Source organism: Rhinopithecus roxellana, chromosome 21 (genome assembly GCF_007565055.1).
Source record: "Rhinopithecus roxellana isolate Shanxi Qingling chromosome 21, ASM756505v1, whole genome shotgun sequence".
NCBI classification, from domain to species: domain Eukaryota; kingdom Metazoa; phylum Chordata; class Mammalia; order Primates; family Cercopithecidae; genus Rhinopithecus; species Rhinopithecus roxellana.
The window spans coordinates 6472417-6484309 of NC_044569.1; the positions used below are offsets into that span (position 1 = coordinate 6472417).

The 11893-nt window shown below is 50.2% G+C and overlaps 1 protein-coding gene across 14 annotated transcripts in view; it reads left to right on the forward strand.

Moving 5' to 3' along the window:
• LDLRAD4 (low density lipoprotein receptor class A domain containing 4) overlaps positions 1-11893 on the forward strand; it is a 432818-nt gene that overhangs the window by 412015 nt on the left and 8910 nt on the right. For 13 of the 14 annotated variants that reach the window (XR_004055631.1, XR_004055632.1, XM_030925766.1 and 10 more), the window contains one exon: positions 11794-11847. The exons of the other annotated variant lie outside the window; for it this stretch is intronic. Coding sequence is in view for 11 of the 13 variants with exons in the window: in XM_030925766.1 (XP_030781626.1) it covers positions 11794-11847 (54 nt within the window). In the remaining 2 variants the exon portion in view is untranslated. The remainder of the gene's footprint in view (positions 1-11793; positions 11848-11893) is intronic. 14 annotated transcript variants of the gene reach the window in all.

The following is an 11893-nucleotide window of genomic DNA, read 5'->3' on the forward strand; positions in this document are numbered from 1 at the left end:
CTATTTCAGTTTTTGGAATGCTGGCTGTGACCCACTTAAATGGATTTTCCAGCTCTCTAAGAGGTTGCAGAGCACACGCTGGAAAACACTGTGTTCAATGCTCTCCCTGGTTGTTTCCAGTCCCCACATGTGATCATTCCTGGGGTCCTCTGTGTGTGTGGAAAGGAGAGTGTAGCTGAGAGCATAAGCCCAGGAGGGTTCAGGGCATGGTGTGGCCTTGCACACGTGGACGCATGGCAGCAGGCTACAGCCCACGGCACAGCACAGGGAATCCTCAGCACGTCATGGCTGCAGATGACTGTCCTTTGATAATATGAAATGTATTAGTTGGATGACAAATGATCCAAAAGATACAGAAATGAAAAGGACTATAAAACAGTGCTGCAAACAATTGTATGCAAATCAATTGGATAACCTAGATGAAATGAAAAAAATATTACAGCCTACAAAGACTGAATCACGAAGAAACAGAAGAATCTTAATAGAGCTGTAGCTGGTAAGGAGATTGAACCAATAGTCTAAAATCTCCAGCCTGGACCACGTGGCTTCACTGGTGAATTCTACCGAACATTTAAAGAATTGACATCAATCCTTCTTAAACTTCTAGAAATTTCAAGAGGTGGAAACACTTCCTAACTCATTATAAGATGAGGACAGCATTCCTGATACCAAAGCCAGACAAAGACACAACAGAAAAAGATAACCATAGACTAATATTTCTTATAAATATTGATGCAAAAATCCTCAACAGAATACTAGCAAACTAAATTCAGTAGTATATTAAAAGGGTTATACTGGCTGGGCACAGTGACTCACACCTGTAATCCCAGCACTTTGGGAGGCTAAGGGAGGCAGATTACTTGAGGTCAAGAGTTTGAGACTAGCCTGGCCAACATGGTGAAACCCTGTCACTACTGAAAATACGAAAATTAACCAGGCATGGTGGCGCACGCCTGCAATCCCAACTATTCGGGAGGCTGAGACAGGAGAATCACTTGATCCCAGGAGGCAGAGGTTGCAGTGACCTGAGATTGCGCCACTGCACTCCAGCCTGGAAGACAGAGCGAGACTCTGTCTCAAAAATGATAATAATACTAAATAAAAATTAAATTTAAAAAAGTAAAAGGATTATACATCATCAGCGAGTGGGGATTTATTCCCGGAAGGCAAGGATGGTTCCATACGTGAAACTCCATCAGTGTCATATATTACATTAACAGAATGAAGTTGGGGGAAGGAATCACACAGTCATCTCAGTTGATGCAGAAATAGTATTGTCACAGGATCCTTAGGGCACCTTCTGCCTGAGTATTGCTCGTGCCCGCTGGGCTCGTCCTGCCCACTTCCCCTGGCAGGCTGCGCTCAGCTCACATTACCAGCCCAGATCCCACACCTGCCAAAGGCAGGCCAGGCACAGAGTGGTGAGGGGTGTGTGAGCGAGTGAGTGCGAGGTCCAGCCACTGCGCACAGCCAGGTGCGCTGGTTGCTGTGGCAGGGCAGGTAGCTCCAGGTGCTGGCACAGGTGCTTGCTCTGTGCAAGGCTGCAGCTGGACCAGATATACTGTATGCAGCATCTACTGCAGGCACTCACGTCTGGATGAGGGGAACATGATGGTACCCAAAAGCTTGGAGACACTAGGAACTGCAGAGTCCCAAAGAGGGTGTCACAGCCCTGGCTAGGAGAACCCTAGGTCTGGGCTCCCCAAAGGGCCGTAGCTCTTCTTTCCTTCTTGTCACCCACAGTGTGGTGAGTGGAGGGGCATGTTTCAGCCCTATTTGTGTTACAGCTCTTTAATCCCATCATTCAGCAGGTCCTAAGTTCTTGTCCCACATCCAAGAAGAATGAGGTACATGGACAACTGGTGGGTGAGAAGGTGGAGAGGAGCTTCACTGAGCAACAGAACAGCTCTCGGGAGACCCAGACTGTAGCTCCTTTCTGCAGGCAGATCATCCTGATGCCTGTCCAGCTCAGAGCAGAGAGGAGACCCATAGTGGGTAGCTCCCTTCCCCAGGCAGGTCATGCCAGTAGGTGTCCAGCTCTCGGTGGAGAGGAGACCTGCAGTGAGTAGCTCCTATCCACAGGCAGGTTGATCCAACGTCTGTTCAAGTTGAACTGAATCCAGGATTTTTAATGAGCTCAAAAGGGAGGAAATGGATGGTGTTTGGTCCATGGACGGCCATGGGCAGGCCCAGAAAAAGCATCATAAGTTCTTACTCTGGTCTGTGGACTCCACTCAGAACTGACAGCTTGGCCTCCATGCTTTAGGCCATCCCTGGCTTGAAGGTGGGGCTTCAGCAGAGACCTGCCCCTTTTTGCCCAGGAGCCTGCCTGCCTCCTGCTGCATTCAGTCATGTACACGGCGCCCAGGCTGTTGGTGTCAAGGGCCACCTGCAGGCCCACACCAAGCCACCCTCAGCCCACCCCTGCCTCAGCCTCCCACCCATGCTTATCAGCACCCAAAGTCCGGAGGGGGACTGAGGTGGAAGGGGGCTGGCATATCAACACCGCCCCAAGCAGACACACACCTGGCCGAATTGTGACAGTGCCCAGGCTCAGCCTCAGCTTCACTCCAAAACTGGAGCAGGCACCAGGAGCTGGGAGAGGCCAGGCAGTGTGAGCCGGCACTTCTGAGCCTGCAGGGGCAGGGGGACTTCACTAGGCCCCTGAGAGCACAAGGATGCCTGGGTCTGCAGCTGCACCCAGGAGGGCAGGGCTCCTGCCCCACCAACTCAGAACAGGGCAGGGCTCCCACCTGTTCTGGCTGTCACCGGCTCCGTGGAGCACACAGCCCTGGCCATGCCTCCCCTGCTGCAGCCAGTGTCTTTGCAGCAGCTGCTCCAGATGGGCCACCACTGCCATCAGTACGTGATGAAATGCAACATCCTTTCATGTCAGACCCTCCACAAAGTAGGATGGAAGGGAGCTCCTTCAGCATCATAAAGGCTGTCCAGGTAAAGCCCGCAGCTTACATCATACTTCATGGTGAAAGACTGAAAGCTTTTCCTCTAAGACCAGGAACAAGACAAGGATGGCTACTTTCACTACTTCTGTTCAACAGAGTATTAATTAGAAGTTCTAGCCAGAGCAAGTAGGCAAGAAAAAGAAAGAAAAGACATTCCAAGTGGAAAGGAAGAAGTAAAAGTATCTCTGTTAGAAGATGACATGACCTTATGTGTAAAAACCCTAAAGATTCTATTTTAAAAATAACCCAAAAAGTGTCAGAACTAATGAATTTGGCAAAGTAGCAGCATACAGAATCAACATGCGAAAATCAGTTGCATTTATTTTCGTGTACAGTGAACAATTCGGTAAGGAAATTAAGAAAATTCCATTTTCAGTAGCATCAAAAAGAACAGAATACTTAGAAATGTACTTACCCAAGGAGGTGAAAGACTTGTGCACTGAGCAATAGAAAACATTGCTGAAAGAAATGGAAGAAGATACAAATAAATGGAAAGATACCTTGTATTCATGAATTGGAAGACTTAACTATTTTTAAGATGTTAGTACTACTCAAAGCAATGCACAGACTTCATTGTAATCACTTTTGAAATCCCAATGAGGCTTTTTGCAGAAATAGGAAAAAAAATCCACTTAAAGTTTATATATTATCTTAAGGCACCCTAAATATCCACAATAATCTCAAAAAAAAAAAAAAAAAAAAAGATTTGAAAAGTTAAAGGTCTCGAAATTCCTGATTTCAAAACTTACTATAAAGCTGTAGTAATCAAAACAGTGTGGTGCTGGGATATAGACAAATATATAGACCAATGGAATAGAATAGAGAGTGCAGAAATAAACCCTCAAATATGTGGTCAAATAATTTTCAGAAAGATGCCAAGGCCATTCAATGGGGGAAAGGAAAGCCTTTTCAGAGTGGTGATGGGGAACCTGGATAGCCACATGCAAAAGAATGACATTGGGCCCTTATAACATATTCAAAAATTAACTCAAAATGGACAAAAATATAAACATAAGAGCTAAAACTTTAAAATTCAGCCTTAGTTTGACTTCTAGAACAAAGTACTGTAGACTGGGTGGCTTGTAAACAACACTGATGTCTTATTCTGGAGGTCGGATGTGAGAGACCAGTGACAGCACGGTTGGGTTCAGATGAGGCCACTCTTCCCCATGGCAGACTGCCACCTTCTCTTGTGGAAAGAGCCCCCAGCCTCTTCTTACAAGGGTACTGGTCCCATTCATGAGGACTCCACCCTCATTACCTAATTACCTCACAAAGGTTCCACCTCCAAATACCGTAACATTGGAGTATTTCCCACCTCCCCCCAAAAAAGTGCCAAATGGTCTGATGTAAAAGGAAAAAAATTCAGTCACTGTGCTCCAGATCTGCAGATAACACGTCTTGATTTTCAGCACCATAAAGACAACCATTTGGAAAATCCGGTGATATTTTTTCTCTTCAACGCAAATGTTTTGGTGTCAAGCAGATTGAATTTGTGGGGAATTTTCCTGTTAGTGTGGTCGTTCACTGACCATTCAGAAGGAAGAAAATATGAAACAGATTGCTCAAGTGTAAAGGAGTCTGAAAGTGTCTGTCCTCAAGCCTGCAAGATTTGGAACCGTTCTGTGTCCCTTTTCCATAGATGTAGGAATTAAAAGTCTGGATTCAGTAGAGCCATTTGACCAGCCAGCCCCTCAGGGTGGTCCCTGGGTCTGGGTAGCCATGCTCACCAGAGCTGCCCCTGGGGGCAGCTCCCAGGGCCAAGCCAGAGAGGCCAGAGCACTAGACTAATGTTATAATTCCAAGTGTACGTAGCAGAGAAGACAGCTATGTCTGTGTGTGTGTGTGTGTGAGTGTGAGTGTGTGCGTGTGTGTGAGATTGTGCCTTCTGTGGATGTCGGCTAGAGACTGTCTCAGGAAAGCCTCTGCCTTTGGCATGTTTACTGCTGTCAACACCCTGCCCACAGCCTTATAGACCCCAAAGAAAAATGTTCTCATCCTACTCAGAGATGTTCGAACAGGAGTGGTGGTCTGACAGTGACTGCACTCGCAGGAGAATGACAAACAGCACAGCCCAGCTGTCCCTTGGTACCAGTCAGGGGATTGGTTCTAGGACCTCCAAATATACCACAGTCCCAGCATGCTCAAGTCCCGCAGTCTGTCCTGCTGGACACCCGGACAAAACAGGTCGCCCCCTCCATATGAGAGGTTTTTGCATCTCATGAATACACACTGGGTTGAAAAAAATCTGCATTTTAGTGGACCAGCCAGGTTTAAACACATGTTGTTCAACGGTCCATTGTATTCATTCACGATACAAATTTCATTTTAGAAAAAAAAAAAAAAGCCCAAAGGAGAATAAAAACTTTTCACAAACTTCAATGTTATAAAGTTGTTTTTGTTTTTGTTTTTTTGAGATGGAGTTTTGCTTTGTTGCCCAGGCTGGAATGCAGTGGCATGATGTCTGCTCACTGCAACCTCGGCCTCCTGGGTTCAAGCAATTCTCCTGCCTCATCCTCCTGAGTAGCTGGGATTACAGACGTGCACCACCGTGCCCAACTAATTTTTTTTTGTATTTTTAGTAGAGACGGTTTTTCACCATATTGGCCAGGCTGGTCTTGAACTCCTGACCTCAGGTGATCTGCCCGCCCCGGCCTCCCAAAATGCAGGATTACAAGTGTGAAGCACCGCACCCAGCACTTTTTTTTTTTCCCGAGATGGAGTCTTGCTCTTGTCACTCGGGCTGTAGTGCAGTGGCGTGACCTCAGCTCACTGCAACCTCTGCCTCCTGCGTTTAAGTGATTCTCCTGCCTCAGCCTCCCGAGTAGCTGGGATTACAGGCACCCACCACTACACCGGGCTAATTTTTGTATTTTCAATAGAGACAGGATTTCACCATGTTGGCCAGGCTGGTCTCGAACTCCTGACCTCAGGTGATCCACCCACCTCGGCCTCGCAAAGTTCTGGGATTACAGGCATGAGCCATCGTGCCTGGCCAAAAGTTGTTTGGTTTTTTTCTGTTTTGCTTTGTTTTGTTTTACCCCATCCACTGCCTCCCTGTGTGACCTCATGACATCAAGAAAACAGCGCATGGTGCAGATAATCTCTGCTGAGGTGTGTAGTCATGGTGACTGCCTCAGTGGGCAGCTGATTGCTATGCTGGGCTAATGTTTTAAGAGCACAGATAGTCTTTATGCAGTGGCGGGCCTTTGGTCTGTGTAGCACCTGGGGTTCTACTGAAACCAAGTAGCCAGAGCCAGAGAAGAACTTGCCTGTGAGGAGTCTCTTGGTTAACGCAGCACCCAACCTTAAGAGAAAGCTCCTGAAGAATCCTGGAATTAACACAACATTGCTTAAGCTGCCCCTATTGCTCAGCCATTCCATTCAAAATGTCACCTTTGGAATACTGTTTAAAAAAAAATAATAAGGAAATGTCAATGAACTTGTTATCTTTAAAGGAATATCTTTTTTTTTTTTTTTTTGAGATGGGGTCTCGCTCTGTGGCCCAGGCTGGAGTGCAGTGGCGCGACCTCGGCTCACCACAAGCTCTGCCTCCCGAGTTCATGCCATTCTCCTGCCTCAGCCTCCTGAGTAGCTGGGACCACAGGCACCCGCTGCCATGCCCAGCTAATTTTTTGTATTTTAAGTAGAGACAGAGTTTCACTGTGTTAGCCAGGATGGTCTCGATCTCCTGACCTCGTGATCTGCCCGCCTCGGCCTCCCAAAGTGCTGGGGTTACAGGCGTGAGCCACTGCACCACCCTAAAGGAATACCTTAAGAGAGACAATGGAAATTATGCCGGGCGTGGTGGCTCATGCCTGTAATCCCAGCACTTTGGGAGGCCGAGGCAGGCGGATCACAAGGTCAGGAGATCGAGATCATCCTGGCTAACACAGTGAAACCCCGTCTCTACTAAAAATACAAAAATTAGCTGGGCATGGTGACACACGCCTGTAGTCCCAGCTACTCAGGAGGCTGAGGCAGGAGAATGGCTTGAACCCAGGAAGCAGAGGTTGCAGTGAACCAAGATCATGCCACCGCACTCCAGCCTGGGCAACAGAGCAAGACTCTGTCTCAAAAAAAAAAAAAAAAGAGATAATGGAAATGTATCCCCTCTTTAACTGTGCGTAACAACAGCAAGTAACCACTACCTGTGATGAGAAGAGCTACCATTTGCTGAAGCTTATTTAAGGCGCTGTGCTAAGGAATTCTCGTAGATGGTATTTGAGCCTCATGACAACCTCTTTTTACAAATAAGGAAACTGAGGCTGGGAGAAACTAAATGAGCTGCCTGAGATCACAGTTTGGAAGGGGCAGAAGCTGAGCTCGGTGGCACACACCTGTAGTCCCAGCTATCCAGGAAGTTGAGGTGGGAGGATGGTTTGAGGCCAGGAGTTCAATGCTATCAGCACATTTATGAAAATGCACTGCTCCCCAGCCTAGGCAACATAGACTTTGTCTCTTAAAAAATAATAAAAATGTTTTAAATTTTAAAATGAAAAACGTGGCCAGAATTCTAGCCTATGCACTGGCTACCTACCTGAGAGACTTCTTACCCTTACAGATGTATACCTATGCTGATAGTGGCAGCCTCCATCTGTATAACATTAAATTGTCATCAGATAATTCTTGTTACCTTTTTTGTTAGTGCCGTTGTTCCAGGGAGAAAGAGAATAAAAACATGCTTGCAAGGCACTGCACATACAGGAGGCCTCTGAGAGCTGCTGCCAGACCTGTGTGCCCCCAAAGCAGGTGCCTTCTCGTAAGCATCCTGGGGCAGGTGTAACAGCCCCTGATGAGTCCTGCTCAGTGTGATGTGGGTCTCAAGGAACTGATCCTTATAGTGGTCAAACATGAGTGATTTGAGAGTAATGTAACTTAAAAAGTAAACTAGAATTCATTCAGTGATCCCTAGAGTAATGCCCCTCTAACCCACTGGCATTCCAGGATGCTTTCTTGAGTTTCTCGGGTTTGGAGTGACTCCATGAGCCCTGGGAACTGTGCAGAGCCCCCGTCTCCCACCCCTTGTGGACATGCAGCACCAGTATCTGTTGGACGTGTGCACATCTGCTCACATGTTGCAGCGGAAGAGGACTGAGACCCGCTGCAAGGAAGTATTCAGTACTTGTATAGTGAGGTCATGTATGAACAGCTGGGTGAATGGCTGCCTCCCTTTTGGTTGTTCTTACAAGGAAATAGTCTACAAGACAGGGAATGCATTTCAGCCTGTATGAAGTTATTAACAAAGTTTTGTTCCTATTGCTTGAAATTCTGTGAACTACTTTCAGTATTACCTTATTTCACAGCTTGTTTGAGTAACGCAACAATGCAAGCATTAGCCGAGAACATCAGTGCCTTCATTGTTGATTAAAATTGGCCCCATAATGAGGATGCGGGAATGCTGCCATCTGAGCAGAAGCCAGCTGTGTAGTGAGCCCCCTTCTCCCTGAAAGTGTTCTCTGTAGCATGTGGGGTGAGTGAAAAGACCCCCAGCCTAGACAAGGGAGACACATCTTTGTACTCAGCTGTCTGCACTCTCTCAGTTGGCACAAGTCCCTTGGAGGACACCGGTCACAGAGTCAAATCCTTGTTTTACATAGAGATGGAGCAGGAGCCAGCAGGCTTCACCAGCAGCGCGAGAGGTTTAAGGGCTAAGGACGGTGACCTTGCCGACAGTCAGCGTGTGACAACCTTGGTGGAATGACCAGAGGAGGCTGTGGAGTGAGCATCAGCTAATGGTACGGGGTAGTTGGGATTCAGCCTTTCTAGAACTCCAGTCAGAACTCAGGAGGCGAAGCTTGCAGTGAGCTGAGATCCCGCCACTGCACTCCAGCCCAGGCAACAGAGTGAGACTCCATCTCAAAAAAAAAAAAAAAAAAAAAAAGAACTCTGTTTAAGTATTAGGAAGATGGGACTGTAGATGCATTTCCTCCCATTTTGGATTTTTAATTTTGCTATTACATTATTCCTGCAAAAAACAAAAGCCAGGCAGGAAAAGTTCCCATCTCCAGGCCATCCCGTCTGGCAGATGTCCCAAGGCAGGAATGACCTGAACTCCTTTTCTACCAGTGGCCAACTCTCCTCCTGCTCTAGGCTTAGTTCTCAGGCTTTGAGAACCTCAGGGCAGGACACCCTTTTCCACCCCAGCAAGCAAAATGAATAGATAACAGTTGTGGCCTTGTTTTGAGCAACAGCAGCAGATGGGACCCACACTGGTGGGCTGCCTGGGAAAGGTCCAGGGCTGGCTTGGCCCCGGCAGCAAGGCTGAGGAAGGTGGAGACCCAGGGCTGCAGGCAGGCCCTGAGTTACCCTTTGCACCCCTTTTCGGCTTCAGGAACTCTCTGTGGGATGTGTTAGACCTGCTGACAGGCTGGATAAGGCCAATGAGAGAGAGGGAACGGAGAAGAGGGACACCTGGGTTCACAAGCCTTAAGAAAGAATTTAGTTACTTATTTCACAATGTGTGTCACCCATATAGGTCTGGGAAATGCATCTAAAAAGACACAGCACAGAGGCGCAGTACCAGGGTATGGGTGGATTTGGGACTCTAGCATGTCGTTGGTTGTGTGTGGTACTGAGGGACAATGCGTACATGTATTACCTGTGTGGTTTTTTAAAGTACACATATAGAGGAAAAGATGAGACAAGTGTGATGAGATGTCAACAGCAGCAGTTCTTAGTTATGGGTGCTGTGAATTTCCCAGAGAGGAGGAGAGTCCCTAGCCCGGCATGGTGGCGCTAGCCTGTAATTTCAGCACTTTAGCAGGCTGAGGCAGGAGTTCAAGATCAGCTTGGGCAGCATAGCGAGACCCCCATCTCAATAGATGGATTCGATGGATGGATGGATGGATGGATGGATGGATGGATGGATGGATGGATGGATGGATGGAGAGAGAGAGATATTTAGATAGCTAGATGGCCTAGATTGCTTGATGAATGGGTAAGTTGGATAGGCAGAGACAAATGGATAGAGATAGATTAGAAGGACAGATGGATAGAGTAGATGGATGAATGGATAGAGAGAAATAGATTAGACAGAGCTAGATGGATCCATCGATGGATTAGATAGGTTAAGATCGTCCTCGCGTTCAGGGAAGCCGCGGCGGTGCCGCCTAGCGCAGCGGCCTCTGCCCAGACACTCAGCGCTGCAGACCAGGAGGGAGGCCGGGGTCCCGTGCGAGACGCGGGACACGCGGGCCGAGGGCTGGGGTGAGGGAGGGGGGCGGCGGCCCAGAGGAGCAGCAGGCGCGCCTCGGGCGGTGTCCGGTCTGGGGTGGCGGGGCCGCCTGTCGGAGTGGGGTGCGGCGAAGGGAGCGGGGCGCAGGGTCAGCCGAGGGCCGGGCCTCGGGGGTGCAGCCGGGCTGGACGGGGGCTCCTGGGGGCACTTGGCCGGGTTTACTCGCTTTTCGGGAAATGAGGCCACTGGGGACAGTCACTGCGTTTTCAGGAACCGCTCAGCCCCTCAAGAGTACCCGGCAGACGGACCCGGCAGCGTTCCTGGCTGCGGCTGCCTGGGCTCCCGGAGCGAGGAGCGCCCCTGCGGGCGGAGCCTGGGCCCCGGGCGGTGGGAGCGCCTCCGCCCCTTCCCGACTCCGCCCCTTCCCGACTCCGCCCCCTCCCGACTCCGCCCCCTCCCGACTCCGCCCCCTCCCGACTCCGCCCCCTCCCCCGGCACCGGAGCCCCGCCCTGGTCTGTGCCCGCCAAGCCCGGCCCTTCGCTCACGTTACAGGCGGTCCCCGAGCCCACCCTTCATCTGGGCACAGCTGGACCCCGCCGTGTGCTGCTGGCGCCGGGGCCCTCGGAGCGCAGTGATGGTCCAGCCCAGCGCGGTCCCGAGAATTCCCCACACGCGGGCTCCTCCCCGCTGAGTCCCAGCTCTCCCGAGACGCCCGACGGCCCCGCGGGCCCCGCTGACGGCCGCACTCCGGGCTGAAAAGGGCACCACACGGACCCTTGGAAAGAATCTTTCCCGAGGCCTGTGGCTGGCCTTGTCCATCTGGCCAAACATTTTTGAAAAGAGAGACTGAGCTACCAGATGTGAAGCTGCATCTGCCCTGTGAATACGCGGACCGGAGGAGACCCTCGCGGGGGGTCCCGGGCCCGTCTCGGTCAGGGGCGTCCCTGCGAGCGCGGAGCTGCGCCTCTGCTGGCGGCCGCCTCTGCCTGGGCTTCCTCGACCCGCCCGCCCTCGCCGGGCGGCCCCTCACTGCGGTTGGACGGTCGTCTTGAGTGCATCTCAAGCACCCAGGTGTGGAGAGTGAGCCATAGTCCACCTCAAATCTCATCTGGCCAGGAGTTCAACGTTTCCATGTTTCCTTTTGTTCCCAGCCCTCCTCCATGTGGACATGAGATCTGAAAACGGACCAGCTCTTTCTCTCTCCACTTTTGTGTGTTTATCCATGTTTTTGGTTTTGTTTTGTTTTGTTTTGATACGGAGCCTCGCTCTGTCGCCCAGGCTGGAGTGCAGTGGTGCAATCTCTGCTCACTGCAACCTCCGCCCCCTGTGTGCAAGCGATTCTCCTGCCTCAGCCTCCCGAGTTAGCTGGAACTACAGGTGCCCATCACCACGCCCAACTAATTTTTGTATTTTTAGTAGAGACGGGGTTTCACCATATTGGTCAGGCTGGTCTCGAACTCCTGTCCTCGTGATCCACCTGCCTCTGCCTCCCAAAGTGTTGGGATTACGGGCGTGAGCCTCCGCGCCCGGTCTCGCTCCACGTTTTGTGCAGATCCCCGTTTCCAAAGTTGTGGTTCATGTTTTTAGGTGCTGTGGGGCTAATGATTTTCCTGTTTCTTGTTCCCCACTCTCCTCCCCTTCCCCTCCGCCAGGAAGGGTGCCTGTGGCCTTCAGACAGCGCCGCACCACGGCCGGGCGCCTCGGAGGTAAGGGGCCCCAGGAGGTGGGGATGAGGGGGTTGTGTCCCTGCCA